Source organism: Mugil cephalus, chromosome 15 (genome assembly GCF_022458985.1).
Source record: "Mugil cephalus isolate CIBA_MC_2020 chromosome 15, CIBA_Mcephalus_1.1, whole genome shotgun sequence".
NCBI lineage: Eukaryota > Metazoa > Chordata > Actinopteri > Mugiliformes > Mugilidae > Mugil > Mugil cephalus.
This window is the reverse complement of record NC_061784.1, coordinates 5259737-5280772: the sequence shown is the minus strand read 5'-3', so window position 1 is coordinate 5280772 and position 21036 is coordinate 5259737. Positions and strand designations below refer to the sequence as shown.

The following is a 21036-nucleotide window of genomic DNA, read 5'->3' as shown; positions in this document are numbered from 1 at the left end:
GCACAGCTTGATGTTACTTTCCCAAGTCAAGGCAGCAACGTTACAGCAAAAGTAACATACTAACAATAACAGGGAAAATGAAGATGATAAATATTATAGTCTCAATCTTACCTTTAGAAAATACGATAAGTTTCGTTGAGTGTTGCCTTACATTTTTGCATCTACAGTTTAAGATTCAAACTGGACGTAGTGCTGGAAGCTGTCTGATGTCACTGTGAAAAGGGTCTTGTTTTCCCAAGATAAGGAGATAATTCACTCGAGATCTTGAAAAAATCGTTTTCCCGAGATAACAAGATAAATAATAATTTATGTGTATTATGACTCATTTAAATAGTTTCTTTATTAGTAATAATGCCCCAGTATTTACAGTCGAATGCATTACACAATCTAGTGCTTTTACTTTTGATGCATGTTGTGTGTAACAGTTTTGTATTTTTATTCAGGAATTTGAATCCACGTCCATTTGAAAAGGAGTGGTTTTACTTACAATAAATAAAGAATTTGAGTTGTTCTTTTACTTTTAAAAGACTTTTAATGGCAAGTGATTAGGAAATAATATATTGTTTACAAAAGGCAATATCTAAGTGGCCAAAGATGTACAGATTAAATAAGGAAAACTACCCCAATCCACTGCACCAGTCACTCTGTAGCTACACGTTGACCTAGCGCTTTACTTTGACGAAGGTAGGGTAGTGCAGGAGGTGCAGGGGAGCAAGTTGCAAACAAAGTCATTTTAAACATCAATAAAAGAAACCGGAGTCAGTAAAAAGTGTGGAGCAGGTATTTCTAACTTGCCAGTGAGTTGAGAGGCTGAATCATCATTAGCAAACCGACGAGCCAGTTTGATAGTGCGCCGAGTCCTGGGAGCATTGAGAGCTTTGTTGAGCTAAGCTCTCGCCAGATTGTGTCTTCTCTCTTCCCCTTCCTGCGAATCTGATCTCTCGCGTTCCTCTGTTTATTAAGCCAAGCGTTGTGATAGTACAGTGATCTTCTTTGGTAAGCAAGCTACCACGCAGATGGAAACAGGACCAGACTGTGTAGGCGTCAAAACTATTGCTCACATATCTAAGAACCTTCGTGTCTGTAGTGCCGAGCCTCTGGGATCCACCTCCAGATTGCTTTTAGTTGTTGTGTTATGTTGGCATGATACATGGTCAGACATGCCAAGAGTGGACTGTAAAAATTGGTGGAATACCTCTTAATGTTTCTTTTAATTCCCTAAGGCACGTCTGCTAGATAGTACTTTATTCTGTTTGTGAACTGTATTTGAATTGGAAAAGATTTTATTGTAATATAAGTCTTGACTTAACTTAATATATAATTCTCTTTCTAACTCCTTAAAGAATGTCTACATAGACAGTCCAGCGAGATCAAAAAAATTCTAATGAAATTGATGATGTCTATTACTTGAAATCTACAAATCATAGCATGCATAGTGCTGAGTGGTGAACTGCAGTGTCTGCTCAGGTCTGAGGCTGCAGACCATCTCTGGTGGGGCTCTAAGTTGCTGACCTACATCTGCTGACATTTCCAAATCCCAAGCCCTCGCTGTGAGCTGTCCCAGCTCGTGCCTACTCAATGGTGATTCTCTCCTGACTTGTTAACCGTCACATATAAAGTCAGTTTTGTTTCTAGTGTTATAGTGTCTATTTTTTTTCCTTCTTTTTTTGCCAAGGGGTAGAGAATTAATTTCTGTCCGTTCCTCTGAGCTGCTGCTGCTGCTGCTGTTCTTACAGCTGTCTGGATTTCTCTACTTCACTGTGCCGCTGTACCAGGGGTATTGTCTTCTGAGAACAATAACAGTGTCTTGACAGGATATGTCTTCCTGTTAATGATCACAGAGGACTCAGGACCGTATTTCAGCTTGAGGTTCCAGGCAGCACATTGTTGGCTTTTTCTCCATATTTCACTTTTGTTACATTTTTCACTTCCTGCAACTACAGCACACCTTTTTTTTTTGTCTTTTGGTGGTGCACCTGCTTTAAATCTACTTCACTTTTTGGAACTTGATAGTTTCATGAAAGACTCTCATTATAATGCACTGGTAGTTACTCACTGTTATTCCACAGTTTACGTAGGCTTTGAAATTTTCAGTGAAGTTTGATGATGGAATCATAAATGTATACTCTCAAAGGTTGAAAGTTCGTGGCTGGTTCACATTACATATTTGTGTTTCTTGTCTTTGGGGCACAGTTTTGAGAAAGTCAGCATTACTTTCCATGAACTAATTGTCATCAAACATTTGACTCTATATTTAACTTTTTTAAGTTTAATTTTTTAGAGGCATTAAGCAGATGTTCTTACTGCAAAACCACCTGAGAGGGTTTCCCCAAAAATATGATCTTCAACCTCAAACTTCTTTGTTCTGTTTTAACCCAAAGGCTGATCTCTCTCTAAACTTAGCAAAGCTATGTTTAAAAAAACCATCCTATATGGTTATTCTAGTTGAGTGTTGTTTCTTTATACAAATTGCTGCACAAGCCGTGCTATTAATAGAAACTTTGCATTTCCTCAACTTTTGGCCTGGAGTCATGATTGCCAAGTGACCTTTCCTATTAATGTAATTATGCATGATGTTATCTCGTCACAGTGTGTAGCAGTAGTAGCCCTGATGTAGCCTCTCAGCAGAGGAGCGCTGTGAGGCAGCAGGGAGGTGCACAACTGAATACAGCTTCAGCTGCTCAATGCTTGTGCAGCAGAATGCACCTCCGTCATTGTGAATTATAAACACGTACCTGTCACACATTTTGTTTATGTCTAATTTCCTTCACTCTTTATATGTGCACGTCTCACATGCACGTGTGTTAATCTGGTGGCATCAGCTTTAGCGGGACATATTTTGCTTTCCAATTACCTGTCAAGACAATAACAGGCCACTGTGACCAATTTACAGTCTCTGTTTGAGCAGTACATTTCCAGCACAAACAATTTATTATCTGCCGTATTAATAAGTCTTGGTATACTTAAAGGTTGTTTGTTGGCTCTCTGCATTCATGTAATACTACAGACAGCAGTTGCGGCTCCCGTGATTAATAAAATAAATTCTTAAAATGTGTTGCCTTTAAAGCCAAACTTTCTGCAACTCACCATGCTCTAACACACATATACATGCACAGTGCTCAAACTTCCTCTGTGAATGTGCCTCTGACACAAAACACGATGAACTGAAAATGAAATTTTGTATTTCGTTTACACAGGAGTACAGTAAGCAAATGAAAGCTGGTGTGATGAACACATACCAGCTGGTATGGACAGCAGAAATGTAATTACTAAAATGTGCTGCACTAGTAAATATCTCAGTTAAATGCCAGAGAGCCCTACACATGTAATTTGTAGCCAGAGCTGTTTTCCTGGGCTACAGGATTTATTGTCATTAATAAACGGCTATGCATACATCTTCTCCAAAGCTACCTGGCAGAAATGCATATCTCAGAACGGGCAATAAATATAGTACATAGACAAAAATCCCATACTGTGGCTGAGCAGTTAGTGATCTACATGAAAAGAAATAATTCTTCACGCATGCCCGCACAGGCTTTTCATGTCCTTCTCAGCTAACACTAACCTCTTCCCCTCTAGGTGCCCACCAGCCGAACCCTGCGACACTGTTAAAAAAAAACATCCCTTTTAATATCAGCGAGCAGTGGTTTTCTCTCCCTGCCTCCTGCTATCTGCCACACAGACAGTGGCTCCAGCTTGGATGACCCTTAAAAGATTTAAGAAGTTAAGGAAAATAGCCTACACATACATTCAGACCCATTAAAATAGTATGGTATTGGCAAAATGTCTTTGCCATAATATAAGCTTAAAAGCTCGCTATGAATTATTGAACTGGTGCAGTGCGTTCATGTTTTCAACAAACAAACCACCAAATAATTACTTGCACTAAGTGCGGGCTGAGTACGTAGTGGGCCCACTGGTAATTTATCATACTGTGCAACATGCTGAACCATGAACTCTTTTCTCACCTGTTCCTAATAAAGACAAAAAAAATGGATATAATTGTCTGTTTTGTTGACCACACACAGGCCCTCACGCCTCTGCCCTGTCTTTTTCTTTTCTAGAATAACCACTACTGCTGCTTGCATGATGGACTTAAGGAGGTATCCCCTTGACGAACAGAACTGCACCCTGGAAATTGAAAGCTGTGAGTAACGCAAAAGAACACGAGTGATTTCAGCACATGGTGAAAACGTCCCATAATCACCCCTACATGCCGCAAGCGAACAACGAGATCACCAGAGCCATTTTACTGGTTAACCATCAATACACGTTGCCTCGTCAAATATTCACATGGCGTCATTTAAATGAAACATTGGTGAAATATATGGTGCCTCGGCTTATGACGGTTTACCTCTGGATTCGATTACTGCCTTGAGAAATAAGCATTGATTACTATTCCATCAGCGTGACAGATGGGACAGATCTCTGCAGTGAAGGCGAAATAACATTAATATTGAAAACCTTACTCAACTACACACCAAATTTGCACAAATAACTTGTAACCAAAACATCAATGATATTTAGAAAGTAATAATTAGTTATTGGTTAGGTGCCATTAAGTACCTAATTAAGGGTAAGAATGATTCATTTAGCAATCAGGTGATATCCACATACTTGGTTCAATAAGAATGTATCTAGCACGTTGTTTTTGGACCTGATGTCATTACGCCTCCATCTTAAAGGAACAATCTCACACTTTGTTGCTGAATTCACTGACTATGTCTGGGGCCAGTTTCGCCGCTCACTGCATAACTTTCCCAGCGTTCCCTCCCGCCGCCTCCTGCTGGTCTGAGCAGGTGTCAGTGTTTACAACTTTTTTGAGAAGATGAAGCAAACTTGGCCTTCTGGTTACAAACGAAGTGAAAAAAAACAGTGAAAAGACAGTGAGAGTGAATTGTTGAAACAGCAATGAGAAAACTTGTGTTCTCGCTTCCATGTTTGGTATCCGTGAATATCAGTGCGTCTGTCTTGCTGACCGGGCTGGGCAGTGCCTCACTTGGTCAGTGAAAACAAAGAGACACAAAACACACAAGATTTTATAATCTGCCCATGCCCACACCGACTTAGAAATAACAGCTAAATTTCCATTGTAACGATCAGTCCCCTATCCATTTGCGTTGTTGGTAATATTAGGACATAGACATAGACAAGACAACAGGCACAGAACAGCTTTTCCTTTGACAAAGTTAATGAAGTCATACAAAAACTGAACCTCTTTGCTGTCAATAGCCTCTCTTTCTCCCTGTTGGCTCAGTGGCCTGCTGTCAGTGCCAGGACTCAGTCACATGTGTGGAACGGTGCCAGTACAAACATCGCTGTTGACCCTACAACCTCAGCTTTAGCCTCCAAAACAGAGGCGACTGCCCGTTACATACCGTATATTCAGCACACTTTCTTCAGCCTAACTTGTGGTCCACATTTTGTTTGGTATTTAGTGCCTGTCATTAGCGGTATTACATAGATAGATAGATAGATAGATAGATAGATAGATAGATAGATAGATAGATAGATAGATAGATAGATAGGAATAGGAAGTATTGTTAAGCACAAAGATGTGAGCATGATGAACATCTCATTTAAATGTTAAATGCAAATGTTAAATGCCCGTTTTTTCAAACCACAAACAGGCAGAAAAAAATAATAATTTCAAGCATGTTGGAATAGCTATATTTAAAGATCTTTTTGATTTCCATGAAGTCTCTCTGCACCTACATGTAGGAGGAGGCAAGCACAAGAGAAAAAAATGCAGACTTTACACAAAACGGCATGATTTAAAACGTGTCAATATTTATATTTCATATATTCTTTCCCCAGCGGTTTAATTTGGATAAATCATTATGCGGGAGAAAAATGTGCTTGTGCTGTAATTAAAAATTGTATTTGCTTGATCATTTCCATTGGCCGCTCCATCAATCAAAGCCTCTTGTTCAATACACCAGATATTTTGTGGTTCTTGTTGTTCGGGATAAAAATGCAGACTGTTTACCCTCAGGGACTCCAGTAAGCAATGAGATATGGATAGGCCATGAATTAAAAAGTTGCAAGAATATCAAGAATTCCTGTTGTTTATGCTCACGTAATGCTTTGCACTAGTGCATACTACACAATAACCATCAGTTTGATTGATTAGGCAGGCTGTTGTTTCAATTTCATGGACAATGTCACATTTCCCTACCCTATAACCTCAGCGAGAGATTTAATGGTAATGAATCCCGGTCCCTTAGTGAGTTTAATGCCATCCAGGTCTGGATGTGGATTACTAGAATGTGAAATGTAGTAACACTTCCCGGAATGAGAAATTGCTCTGCAGTGAATGCATACTAGCCTGTTGACATAAATCCACTGCTGTGGTCACTTTCAATTGCACTGCCAGCTGAGAATGTGTGGGAGCGTCATACCAAGTGACACACGTTAATGAATATTCATGCAGGTAGTAATGCGTGCAGTGATATAGCTCCAAGGTCTGGACAGTGGAGAATGTGATTGTGGACCAAGAGATAGATGGATTTAAGTCTTTGTCAGAAATCTTCGAGCTTTTGTGTTTGTTTCTGGAGAAATGTGTCTCCATAAGCCCCTTCTCATCCCACCGTCTGGCTGCAATGCCACTTTTAGTGGAAGAACACAATATTTTATTTGATCAGGAGAGGTGGTTATATAGAATACACCCAGAATAATAGATTGAATGAATGAATGAATGAATGCGCTATTGAATTGAATCTGCTACTTCACACGTCACTGGAATAACAAAGCTTCTTTCATGGTAGAGCACCTTTTAAAATGGGATTGCTCTTTTGAAAAATTTCTCGTACAGCCGGACTAGCCCTCAGCCAAAATAAAAATTTATAATATTGTAGGCACAGCGTTTTCCAATTTTCCAGCAGGATGAAGTAACAAACTCCAAGGCTGAAAAATGAAACCACGGAAGTGCCAAAAAAACTGCATTTCTTCAAATGGTCACAGTCACTCCCTATAGACCTGTATCTCAATAAAACGAATAACAGTATTGATGTCTAATTAATATCCCGCATTTGGGATAACTGTAGGGCGGTGAATTTTATACAGCCACCAGAGGCACCACATTGAGCCCCATTACCACTCTTCAGGAATCTTGTGGGTCACGGATGGTTTATCCATCTTTGCACAGTCATTGATCCACACTACCAAACCCAGAGGAATCCTACCACGTATATGTCATTCATCTAAGTAAAGTACAATTAGGTATGATGGTACCAAAATATATTTAAATATTGTGATAGTGGAATATTAAATCTACAAAAACAGCTCAAAATGGTAGCTCTGAAGAAAGTATAACAACTATATTTCTTTTCTGTCATGTTTATGTTGTATGGTAAAAGCTAAAAGTATATTTTGTCCTTAACAAAACATGTGCAGATTATGAAATTTGATTTTTAACCAGCTCTAATTTCTGGAGGCCCTTCATTAATATAATCAAAAATCATGAAGCATGATGAATGTAGTCAGATGAAAATTAAACGTGCCTTACTTGTTAGTGCTCAAATGATTCAGAATTGTAAACTCATTTCTTTTTTTATGATGATCCAAATGAAGCCATTGTTGAAATTTACTGTGTGCTAGAAATCAATGATACCAAGATTACTGTGTTGTTCAGCCCTCAATGACTTTAAAGTAACACAGATAGAATGAAGTGTTTGGCATGTCAAAGCGACCTTCACTTCTACTCATGTAACAAACTCAATATAGGAACATAGTTAACTCTCATGATTGTTTCTTCATTACATTTAGACTCCCTGCTTTATCCCCCCCCCCCCTCTTTGACACAGACGGATATACCACAGATGACATCGTATTCTTCTGGCAAGGAGGAGACAACGCTGTGACGGGCGTGGACAAGTTGGAGTTACCTCAGTTCTCCATCGTGGACATTCGCTTGGTGTCCAGGGAGGTCAGGTTTACTACTGGTAAGAGAGCGTCAGACCGCATGAGAGTTAAAGTTTTATAACGGTTTTATAACGGTTCAAAAACAATTGTGCATCCATGTTGCCACTGTGGGCTTCTTTGAACATGGGCATCAGTGAATACGTCATTATCACCCTGGGGAATATAATTATATCTGGTCATGCAGAAAGGCAATTTCCTTTTTAGCAGCAGATTGTGGGTGGCCACTTTCACATATTTCTAAAATGTTAACAGACTTAATGGACAAAGTGCAACTCGAGTGGGAAACTCTCAATCTATTTTTATATTTTAAATAACCACGCTGATTCACTGGCGTATTTCTTCATTAGTGTTTCCGTTAGAATCGGAACAACTGCAAGTAGTTTTATGTATACTTTACTATGATTTATAAGGAAAGTCTATCTTTTTTATTGAACTTAGTGATTTTCTCACTTTTGTTTTTAGTTTTTAAGTTTTATCACATACCAACCACTGCCAGTCGTAGTCAGCTTTCGTTTGGCTTTGGCGATTAAAAGAAAGGATTGGAGTGAGACAATCACTTATCTTAACAGATAAGATTAATATGTAATACATCATCAGTTTCAGCATGGATAACATTATGGGTTAAAATAAATCGTGACTGAAATTACATTAAGTTAATCATTGTTTTAGACAATTCTTGTTAGATGTTAACGCTAATGTTAATCACTGGCTAACGCAACATTACTTGCGTGTTTCAGGGGTCTCCAAGGAGAAGTTTCATTTACTACGTTGCTCTCCACAGTGGTTCCACTTACTTGTTGTAATATCTTTGTTGGAGAGGCTTCACTTGATAAAGACAGACCAGACTCTGTCCCCTCTGTGTCCCCCTTTCAAGTCCCATCAGTCAGAGTAGACCTTTTAAAATAACACTCATGGTCTTGGTGTGAGTATATTTGAGTATTCTCTAAAATATGCGTCTCCATCATCCATTTTCTCCAAAAAAGTCCACTGAAATATGTTAACTGCCGTTTACAGTGTTTGAGATGTTTCGCATCCAATTAAGCCCCGCCCCTCAAACAAACGTCACATTGTTTACAAACAGTGAAGGGGTCTAAAAAGGGCTAACTGTTTATCATTAACCTAATAGTATATTTGCATGTATTTGGCAAACAAGAAAAAAAATATAAATTTTTAGCAAGCACATTGGTATTTTTATTGATTTTATAACAGTAAGTCAAAGAATGACTTAGGCAATTATGCTATTAGGCTAACAATGTACACGTTTATATAATAAACATAAGAATGGGTGAAGCAAAGTCGTCACAGCATCAGTGGAACGATAAACTTCATTTTGCTAGTCTAGAGTTACACATATAGCGGCAGGTATTGGATGTCAGCTTGTCGCTTCATATCACTGACTTCCACTGAAAAAATATTGCAGCTTGTCGCTCTCTCCCACTAGTGTGAACGCAGCATTAGCCTTGGTGGCTTCTAGAGGCCAACAGTTGCCTAGGTGATGGTTTTCTCATTACTTTTGTGTACACAACTCATAACCAAATGACTCATTTGAAGGCAGGATTCATTCGTTACATGGCTCCAGTTTCCAGTCTTTATGCTAAGCTAGGCTAAGCACTTTCCTAGTGCTGTGCTTGGATGTGAACACACAGACATAGGCCATCTTGTCATTTAATGTTCAGCATAAATTAAAGCTCCTCAACTGCTTAAATTGACTTAAGTGACTTTAGCCATGCATACATGAGTCCATTCTGTAAATCTACCAGTTATCTTCGTTCTTATCAGTTTTTACTCTGGCTTCCGCCTAAACAACCGCACAACTCTAAAAGGGTTGACAAAAGTCAAATTTATGTATAATTCCCACATTTGGCTTTAATGAAATCCATGAACATTTGTTGCCACCATTAATCTGACATGTACTTGGGTGATCTAAGGCATTGGTCTCTGTCTTGATTAAGTATGTATGCTAAGGTATTGATTGATTAAAAGATTTACAGGAACCTGAAGATGATGAGGTCATTCATCATTGTGTGTTCCCTATAGCAAATAGCTTTTTCAGATTAAATCCCTCAGACTTAACTGAAGCAATTCGCTGGAATAAAACTGGTGGAATATATATAGTTCAGATTTTACAATATTTAGAGCAGTTTGTATAGTTTGTATAGTATGCAAGCTCATAAATATCTAGCTATATAGAACAGAGGAACCCTGCCTGGGTGTTTGTATTGCATTTTGCATTAGCATTGTGTTGGTTTAATTTACAGTAAATGATATACAGCCTTGCAAAAACCTATACTTTAGTTCCCCTTTCAGTGTATATGCATGAGCTGCAATTATCCACCTTTAAAATGCCCTTTTGGTAGTGTTTAGAGGACAGAGAAAGTGGGAAAGAATAGCAGAGCAGCTCACTGTGACAATTCTCAGAGGGATGCTGGAGCTGCCTGCTGAGATAGGGGGTTGCAGAAAAATCTGCCGTGTTTGCGACTTTCTGCCATGTTTAATTGGAATCGAACTTGTCCCTGGAAAGGAATCCATCGCTTTGGGGAAATTAAGTGCTCCATCTGAACAAATGGAGAAATGACTACCCTGCGCGTTGTCAAAGTGCAGACTTCGGAACTTAAGTTGTGCCAGGGTCCCCTACCCTCCCCCCCTTTATTCCTCTTTTTTTCATCATTGATGTTTTTTTTTTTTTACTTTTACCTTGCTCTTTTCCAAACTATCACTCCATCCTTTCTCCTTCCAGGTTCATATCCAAGGCTTTCGCTGAGTTTCAGGATTAAGAGGAACATTGGATATTTCATCTTGCAGACCTATATGCCCTCCATCTTGATCACCATCCTCTCCTGGGTCTCCTTCTGGATCAATTATGATGCCTCTGCAGCTCGGGTGGCCCTGGGTAAGACGCAGCCACTGCTGCATTATTAAACTAATTGTTCCCCATTAGGCGCAATTTATTTTCACAAGAAAAAACAACATGCAGCTGTCACACATGTTAAAAGTTTCTAAATTAAAACTAAATACAACAAGCAAACACTGAAAACAACATTCACATTCCCCATTTAGCCACGTTATTAATATTGCTATGGAATTTCTACCACTCATGTTCAATGCTCTCACAAGTGACATGAAGATTTTATAAATTTGCGATATGAAATATTTAGAAATGTTTTCCAATTGAAAAGTTCAAATCTGACCATCTGACAAATATGACCATCTTGTGACATTTAAGTGTCCCGCTGGGGACCCTTTGGATCTGGCATTCATGTGATAAGATAGATAGATATATTTTTTTCGTCACATGCACAGTTATACATGCACACAGTTGTACAATGTACAGTGCAATGTATTGCCGCCAGTAGTAAATAAAAAACTACATTAAAAACAGTAATAATACGAGAAAAAAAATAGGTATTAATGTATAACAGAGAAAAATAAAATAAAGTTGAATAAAATAAAATAAAATATAAACTTGAAATGTGAACTTAAAGATTGTAGCTCGTATATAGCTGTTTAATATATTTTAATGTAGCTGTGCGTATAAGGAGCAGTAATGCTCCACAAGGTCTTGACCTGACCTCCAAATTCACTAGATCCCAAATTTATCAGATTAACTGATTATTGGTGCCTTCCATTTGTACTCAGAAGTCGGAATTTCCTAGTTCCGAGTTGGAATTTTCACCTGGAACGCCCCCCGAGGTTGGATTTTGCTGTAATATTCAGTTTGTTAGCACTTCTGATTAGTTTTTGTTTTAGTAAAGTGGCCATACAAGCAGTATTTTTCCATATTCATAAGCTGAAATGCTGTTACAGTGTAATTTAAGTTTTTCATGTGTTAAATGGGAACTACAAGCCAATGTCGCGCTAACAACGGCTAAAAACAATAGCCTGGTAAAACCAAAACAGTGCACTTTCATGGACATGGCCATCTAGTTTTCCAATTTGTGTATCTGGAACTCCGATAACTCAGGTGTGACATCATTCCCAGTGCCTAATTCCACCCTCCTAGATAAATGGAATGCACCGAGTATCTGTGGGATGATCCACAGAGCCCCCTCCCCTCAACCCATAGGACCCAAAGACCCCCACTAACAACAGTCTGTTATCAGACACCATAGGACACCCTCAAAAGACCCATATCCATTCTCTGATGAGTCACAACAGTTTTGGAGGCACAAGGGAGACCTACACAATATTAGGAAGGAGGATGTAATGTTATGCCTGATCCATGTATATTAGTTTTGTAGTATTGTTGCAATTACCTAAAATCTTAATCCTTCTTCCGCTATTGAACGACGAAGATTTTTTAATTACTGCATAGTATGCAATGTGTAAATATGTCAGTGCAACCTCTGTGTCTAATGTTGCGTTCTTTGTCTCTGTGTGTGCTGCTGTACTCAGGTGTGACAACGGTGCTTACCATGACCACAATTAACACCCACCTTAGGGAGACTCTCCCAAAGATTCCGTATGTGAAAGCCATCGACGTCTACCTCATGGGCTGTTTTGTGTTTGTGTTCCTGGCCCTGCTTGAATATGCCTTTGTAAATTACGTGTTCTTTGGCCGGGGCCCTGCGCAACAGAAGAAAATCAATGAAAGGCTGAACAAAGCCAACAACGAGCGCACAAGATACGAGGAGAAGCGCCTGAGGGAACAGGTTTGCATCTTCATCTGCTGCCTCTCTTTTTCCCCCTACCTACCTGTCTGTGTCAGTCAGAGTTCAAGCACAAAACAACTGCACATAAGATTTCTGGCCGTAGCCGTTTTGTCCACTGACACATAAACACTAGTCCCTGAAGTAATCTTCCACAAGCATACTGATGCCACCACCACCTTATATGCATTCACCCACCATCATCCATTGCTTCTCCCCCAAGCACTGACTGCTTTTATCGAGCATAGCCTTTTTCATTGAGATACCTATTCATCTAGCTCAACAGGGGTGTAAACATTCTCATTTCTTATTTAGGTTGTTGTCTATGTTTATGCTGTAGGCTTTATTCACTCTCACTCTGCTAGCTTCTATCTTTTCCTATGAAATCAGGCTGAACGTCAAAATGCAAGCTAAGGAAGGATTGGCAATTCAACAGTTTGGCAGTAACAGACGCTAAAATGGTCAGACTGAATGAAGCTCCCTCTGTTTTTTTGTGTGTGTGTAAAGTACTAAATGCTAATTCAGAAGTTGTTCCTGTTAACTTTATGTCTAATGCATTGTGTAACTTTCAACAAAATGTGCTTATTTGCCAGTATTTTATAGCCGTTTTAATGTTCTCTTCATTTTTTCTTTCACATTGCAAGGACTCCATTTCCGCGCCGTTTCAAACCAACACCTTCAGGTCATTTACACAGCGAAGAAATCTGTATCTCGAGGAACAAAGAAAAGTTGGGGTACATGTATTTAGCAATCATATCAGCTGTAGGCCAGCCCTCACAGTAAAGTCAGATGATTAAGGCTGTTCAAATTTCTTGTCACTTTTTTGCAAGTGAAAAATCACTACATCCCTACATTTTGCTTAAGCTCGACAACTTTGGGAATGGGTGGGGGTTAACGTAGCATCAGTTTTAAGGGGATCTGGGGCTGCTGCCGGACATTTCAGCACGCGGTGACGATCTCTGTCCTTTCCCTTCTCCTCGCAGGTGGATGCATATGGAAACATCCTCCTCACCACGCTGGAGATGAACAACGAAGTGATGCCTTCTGACGTGGGGAGCAGCGTCAGTGACTCTCGGAATTCAGTCATGTCCTTTGACAGCTCCGGGGTCCAATTCAGGAAGCCCATGGCTCCCCGAGATGGCTTCAGCCACCACTCGCTGGATCGGAGCGCCATGCGGAGCCGGGCTAACTGTCGGCTACGACGACGCTCCTCCAAGCTCAAGTTGAAAATCCCAAACCTGTCAGATGTTAGCACCATTGACAAGTGGTCCCGGGTCATTTTCCCTATCACCTTTGGATTTTTCAACCTAATCTACTGGTTATACTATGTGAATTGATGTGCATCCCACTAGGAATCATGGGCCATATTTTGAGAGCACATTAAATTGGCTTTGATACAGTTCCAAAATATGTATACACATATACAAGTTGAACATATGTATATGCATATTTCTATATATTATATTTATATATACACGTGTGAAATCTGAAGGACCATTATGCTGTACAAAGTATTAATAGGATGACTTGAATGTTTAAGAATAATTGCGAGAGAAGAATTTCGAGGCTTTTGAGTTTCTTTTTCCTCCTGAAACAAACAAACAAACAACAAACAAACAAACAAACAAACAAACACAAGATCCCGTCAGGGGATTTTGGAACTAAAGACTGCATGATATTTTTGCTAAAAAAAAAAAACAACAAGAAAAAAAGAGAAAGTGAAAGCTCTTGAGAGAGAAAAGATGTCTCAGAGTCCCATTGACTTTTTATTGATACTTATTGTAATCAAAAATCCTCTACTGCAGCTCATGAAATCAGTGGTGGCTTGTCTGTTCAGGCATCAGCTGAGTGAGATCCTTAACACCCCCCGCCCCACCCCTCCCACCCCCCTGCCGACTTCACCCATCCACCTCCCCCACGACCTCCTCCCCCTCGCCATCACCCATGGATAACATGCACGGAAATCTCCGGTTCTACTATGTACAGCAACCTTGTTTGGATTATGTGTTGTTCCTTGGGTTTTTTGAAGTGGTATCGTTCTCTTTATCAGACATCAGCTCTGGCGCATCGGCCTCCATTAGGGGGCCGTGTGGATGGGATGTTTGACCGCCGCATTCCCGCCCAGAGTCAACGCAAACTTGTATTCCTTTTCTCTTCTCATGTTATTTTTAGAAACACGTCCTCGGGGTGGGGTTGGGGAGGGAAGGGGCTCTTTTTTCATTATGGTTAAAAACAAATATTGATTATTGTAGATATGATTTTGTCTTAAAAAAAAATACTGTGATTTCAGAGAGTGTCAGAACATGTTCTAGAGCTAGGGCATTATGAGATAAAAAGAGTCAAAGGTATGCATTACTCATTTTGATTGTTTGAAAAAAAAAAGAGACATATTCTGTACATTTTATCATTCAGTATTCTCATGAAAGTATACTTGTGCTGTTTCTTTCCTCCTAACGCCTGATCCACATGCTCTTTAGGTGCAGAGTTCATTGACGTCATATCCTGCTTTGTGTTTTTGCAAAAAGGAAACGGAGGATCGCTTCTGTGATTTGTTTGAGATTATTTCCACAGTGGAGATGTAAGAACATGTATATTCAAAAAGAGTCAACATTATCCGCCAACAGTTTGACCAGTTGTCATTCAGTATACAGTACTTCTTCGTTCGTTGAGCATTTCTTCAGTGTTGGAGTTGCACTTTGTGAAGGCAAGATTATTTATTTGGGGTAGTGATGAGCGGCCCCTTGGCAGAAGGTTTGGGGAGAAAGGATTCAACATTTTACACTTAAACCCAGTCAGTGCCATCCCACAAACGCCCGAGGATCAGAGATGACAGCCTACTCACGAATGATACAGTGATTCTCGGGGAGAAAAACGCCTGAGAAATAGCCATGAATTGAACGAAACGACGACCAAAAGGCCTATAATTCATACGCATTATTGTGTTACACTGCAATTCCAGTGCTCAGGTTCATTTGCAAAGTAAAAAAAAAAGATATATATATACCAGAGGACTTTATTTTATTCATTTATTTTTAGGACATTAGACTGAATTATGGTGTTTATAGATTGTTAAATCCAAATCAAGTTAGGTTTCCATAACCACCAAATACAAACTCAAAGCCTTAGATGGACATTTGACACTATGGGAAAGATGAGAAAGAGCAAAAAAAAAAAAAAAAAAAGATTTTCGTTTCTGTTGTTGTTTAGCTTCAACTGAAGTGCATTTCAGCATCTTCCTCACTTCCGCCTCTACTTCATGCACACACAGGCAAAGAGCAAAAACCAAATCTACCACTGCTACGTACGAAGGGAGAAAAACGACCACAAAAATGTGGACACACGTAGGAGAAGATGGAGGGCCTGCAGAATAGTGACACCAGGAGGGGAGTATCAATTCATCAGAAATATCCTCTTCCCTCTGTAGTGCAGGATGCAGCATGCATAAGATGTCTTCAAAAAGGAATACTGATCAGAAACCAATTTAAGTCATCGTGAAGTGTGTACAGTGATGTGGCCCGAGCTGTGATCTGAGTTTCGTATTTCTTTGGTCTAAATTTTATGCATCGTCGTCACATTCTCTAGACACAAATGGAGAACAGAGATCACCTTTAAATATCCAGCAAAAAATAAATAAAAATCTACATGAAGTATGTAGTACAATGGGATTCAGCAGAAACACTAAGTGAGCAGAGTGTTATGTTTTGTGTAAGCAGCAGAGTCATCTGTTGCCTCAGTCATATGTGAGTTCAAATCTGTTGCCAAAATAGCCAGTGCTATTAAATATGAAAAAAAAGAAGAAAGTTGCGGTAATTTATGAGAAAGGTGACAATCAGTTAAAAAAAAAAAAATAATAAAATAAAATACATGAAAGTGTTTCCACCTCGGAGCTCTGAGGCAGGTTCTTTTGTGGAGAATAAGTACAGTACGTCATGTTGTAGAGTAGCAAACATAAAGGCTGGAATGTCAAATTCAGAGTTCTTCACAAATTGCCAAATTGAAATGAATTAAGACTGAAATGCAAGCCTGACAACAGATGTCTGTTGCGGCACTTCACACCTAAAAAGAAGCCCGTTGAGCACAGATTCAGCAGTAGACTCTGATAACGCTGTCACTCTCGATGGACGGTTCAGAAGCAGGGACGTCGTCCTTTTTTAGTCCTATCATTCTCCGTCGTCGTTAAAACCGAGCGCCTACATTACCCCACAATGACACTTGACATCACTCGGGGCACAAAGGCTTTCATGGAGCTTTTTTGCACATATGCAGTAGTACTCCCCTTTGAACTGACTTTGATGTGTAAAACTGTTGGGGTTGCCCTTTAACTCATTAGATACATCCCTGTGATACGTATGCTGCAATTTAAAAAAAAAAAAAAAAAAGTTCTGACATCATTATAGGTATGGTTCTCTTTTCGTCAGTCGCTTTTTACAATCAGATGAAGAGCGGATTTTGACTGTGCCCACCGAGTATAGATTGCTTCATGATTGGTTAAATATGTATGATGTTAGATGTGGTCTTTGAGTAAAGGGGTACTTCAGATGTTCAGATATTTAAAGAATTAAACGAAGGTGGTAATGAATGAGTCATTCAACTGATACACTTTACACTGATTTGTTTTTTGTTGTTTTTTTGTTTTGCATCATTTCATTCTCTTCTGCACACAGCTTGTCAAACTGTTCAAATGGAATATGAAGAGTTCAGTCACACTATCAGGCCAGAGGATGCTATTTATTACAGTGCAAAGCATTATTGTTTATATATATATATATATATATATAAAAAAATATGGGCAACCATGAGTGCTTTTTTTTAAGTATATCAATGGAACATGTTTGATTAGAAAGATGCCTAATCCATCGACTCAGTGATCTCAGTGAGATGCACTAGCAACAAATTTTCATTCAGGTTGGTTTATTCCCAGAAATGATTTTATTTTTCTTTCAGATGGTCGATGCATATCTTTAATGAACTCCAAACACACACGGAGGAGTCACATTAGCAGCCCTTGCATGCTCACACTAAATATGTCCACCACTCATTCCAGTCAGAACATGTATTACCTGCTTTCTGGATATAAAATCTGCACATTTGTCCCAAAAGCTGTGAGGATCTTCTGTTTCATTGTTTTTTTCTTTTAGGATATTTGCTTATACAAGAGAGCAAATACACTTTCTTTGACACATATTTTCAAGGAGTAGAGGAGGAGGAAAAAAAAGTGTTGAACTGATTTCAATGTGAATTTTCTTGCCTCTAGTGTATATGTGTAATTACATGTGAATTGTACTGTAAATATGATATCTTTCACTTAATAGTTCTTAATGCATGAACAAAAACATGGCAGTTCGTAATACCAGCTAGCCTCACTGCTAATGGCATGGACAGCTTCTCTAGCATTGGCATACTTCTGCAAACGAAACCTAAAAAATGAAACACAAGAAGTACACGGTGTGGACGAAATAATGGAGAAATCAACACAGAGGTCCTCTCACAGTGAAGGAGTTTCTGGTGGCTCTGAGCTCGTACTGGTTCACGTGTTCCTCCGGAACAACGGCTAACACGAATGCTGGTGCAGATGCCTGGAGACTACAGTCTGCCTTGGTGCATTGCCAGCGAATGCATATATGAAAAGCTGAGCTTTTCTATTTACCATATACAATCTGACCTTAGGATTTGTGGGGGATTTCAGCACAGAGTACCTGCTGCATTTCAGTGTCAACAATTTACTGGGATCCACGAATCTACTCAGAAAATTATGGGCATGTTCGGCTAGCTGACTTACAGAGGCTAGAGGAGCAGGGTTGCCTTAAGAAGGCGAGGGGGATGTTCTTTCCTGTTCCTCAATAAGACAGTCACGTGTGCCCTTGAGCAAGGCACTTAGCCAATTGCCCAAGCTGCTCAGTTGCAGAGGTCTGTGCAGGATGGTAGGGAGCACCTTTAGCTATGTGAGGGTACTGACAGAAAATAGTTCCCCAAATGTCCTTTGGTACAGTCTGGTCTCATGTAACAGCACACGAGCAACACGGCAAGTCACGACCTTTCAGTGCGCATTCTGCATTTTTGGTGTGTTATTTCACGCTGTGTGATCTTTGAAGGATAGCCTATCCCTTTCCTTAGACCTAACCTAACCTAACCTAACCTAACCTAACCTAACCTAACCTAACCAACTAGCATGTCATTTAATGTTGTAAAATGACATTAGGAAAGCTTAAAATGCATTGCTATGAGGCAAAATGTGCAGGAAGTGGCTATTTATATGAAATTCCATGATACTTTGTAGTTTGGTTCTGCACTAGTAAATTAAACCCGATACTGTTTTGGTTCGATAAAGTGTCTCTTTAGTGTTTATAGAACACAATGTGTTAGATGCCATATCACATTTAGCCATAACTTCCAGCTGGGACCTAGTTATATATATAATTATATATAACATTATATATAATTCCATTCTCCGTTGACTCACGTATAGGACGCTCCACTGAAAAAGTGAACCATAACCAAATCTCACCCACCAAGACACCAGAACACGGCTGAAAGCCTCCTCACTGTTGGAAGAACTGCCGTTGGTGCATTCATTATTTTGTATGTACCTTGTAGGTTTTGTTTTGCATGACCTGAGTTTTTGAAAGGTTTATTTTCATATATTTTTACTCCACACCATCCGATTCATCTCCACAGCCAGGAAAAGAAAGATCCAGTGTTTACATGCTCAAAATTGCACTTGTTTTACAGCCAGCTCTATAAATCTTGTGAAACAAACTGTTTGTAAAACTGGAGGATAAAAAAAAAAAAATGTAACCATAGAACGTACATGGCGTGATTCGTGCGAATCATTAATATGTACTTCTATGGAAATGTATTTACTGTAAATCACGCAATTTGGAATAGATGCACCAAGTGCATGCTGTAGTTTTATCAGGTTGAGCATAAGCATTAACATCAAACGCCCTTCAACTACAAAGGATGTAAAGGATGCTCGCCTGTAGCATCTGAACGTAAGCCATGTGATTGCACACTGAGTGGGTGTTCCCTGTATTTTCTCTTTAATAAGCTGCCTCTGGTTATAGTCTGCTGTTGATTGCTGTATGAGGATACTTGCAAGAAGCTGTGCTGATTCCCAGTTACACATCCGTATACTGTAACTCCCTCTTTTGGAAGAGCTCGCCAGGGAGAGATGCTTAACCAGTAGGCAAGAAAGATTTTCCAACACTTTCTAAAAAAAAAAACTAAAAAAAAAAAAACATTGGCAAAGAAAAGAACCCACAAAATCGACAGCCCATTTATTTTTCAGTATAAATTAGCAAATGATTTTCTTCATTTCTGTGTTCATTTCTGATTTATTGTATTTGTTGCATTTGTTATGGATTGTTATTCTTACTGTTGTTGTTGTTTTCTCATAAGAAGGAAATGTAATTCATCTGATATACTGGCACTGGAAGAAAAATGCATTTGGTTTTTGTATCGTAATTGTTTTGTTCACATTGGGCGCTTATTTGATTCAGTTGTTTAATAAGGTGTTTGATTTCATTTGGAGTATCAGTACTCATGGAATCAACATTTGTGTAGTATGAAGTTGTATTTTTTCTTTTTGTCAGTGCAAATTAATGTTATAGTGTCAATCAGCTTTTTTAGGTGTTTGAACAAAATGTGTTTTTTACAAATACAAGGTGTTCAAGTATGTGGTATAAAAAGGGTTATCATTCAAACAACCGACTTTTTACAAATAAAGGCTTATACAGTAAAGAAAGCTAATGTCTTTTCATTTGCCCTTTGTGGACTAATATGCAGCATTGTTTCATTTGACTCCTTATTAATTTCTTTTCAGATATTAGTCCCCAAAAGGTAAATAGCACTCGCTGTTGCAAAATAAGAGGATAAAATCAGGTATTTACCATTGCTATTCCAGGTTGTTGTCAGAGCTCTCACCTCTTAGTTGGTGTCTTGCTTTTGATAAGGACTGTTGGATATGAGGACAGTCCGGAAACAAAAATTTAAGAAAAATCAAGAGTGTCTTCTTTTAATTTGATTACGAAACATTGCGCGTTTATGAGAATATACCTCCTTTCATACCCTATTTCCTGAATAAAGACGCAAAGTGACTCCTGCTGATGAGTGTAATATTTGCCCCTTTTTCAGTCCAGGAACTATCATTTATGGATTTTAATGATTTTTTTTTAATTTTTCAACATGGGTGGCAAATGTAAAATTATACCGAGCATGGAGCCTGTCTGGGGCACGTCGACTTCTGCGTGTTCAAAGCAATAGATAACTCATTTGTTGTGTCAGGTAGCTGAAACTGAGACTTTTTGCCCTCCGGTTGAGGACATCATTCTATATATGGTTGCACATTTGTTTTTGTTTTGTTTTTTTCTTTCTGCATGCTCTCTGGGTTTGAACTACAGCAAGTATTTTGGTGGTGAAGGTTGAAGAGAACGGTCTCTGAATGTGACTGCAGTGGGATCAGAGAGCA

The 21036-nt window shown here is 39.1% G+C and overlaps 1 protein-coding gene across 2 annotated transcripts in view; it reads left to right on the top strand.

Annotated features, from left to right (window-relative positions):
• gabrb4 (gamma-aminobutyric acid type A receptor subunit beta4) overlaps positions 1–20665 on the top strand; it is a 60930-nt gene extending 40265 nt beyond the window's left edge. Inside the window, exons 5-10 of one of the 2 annotated variants that reach the window (XM_047606853.1) lie at positions 4065–4147; positions 7806–7943; positions 10661–10813; positions 12316–12572; positions 13214–13303; positions 13553–20665. In XM_047606853.1, coding sequence (XP_047462809.1) covers positions 4065–4147; positions 7806–7943; positions 10661–10813; positions 12316–12572; positions 13214–13303; positions 13553–13906 — 1075 coding nt within the window. In that variant the 3' untranslated portion in view covers positions 13907–20665. The remainder of the gene's footprint in view (positions 1–4064; positions 4148–7805; positions 7944–10660; positions 10814–12315; positions 12573–13213; positions 13304–13552) is intronic. The other variant, XM_047606854.1, reaches the window with a different exon arrangement.
• Positions 20666–21036: the final 371 nt, after the last annotated feature.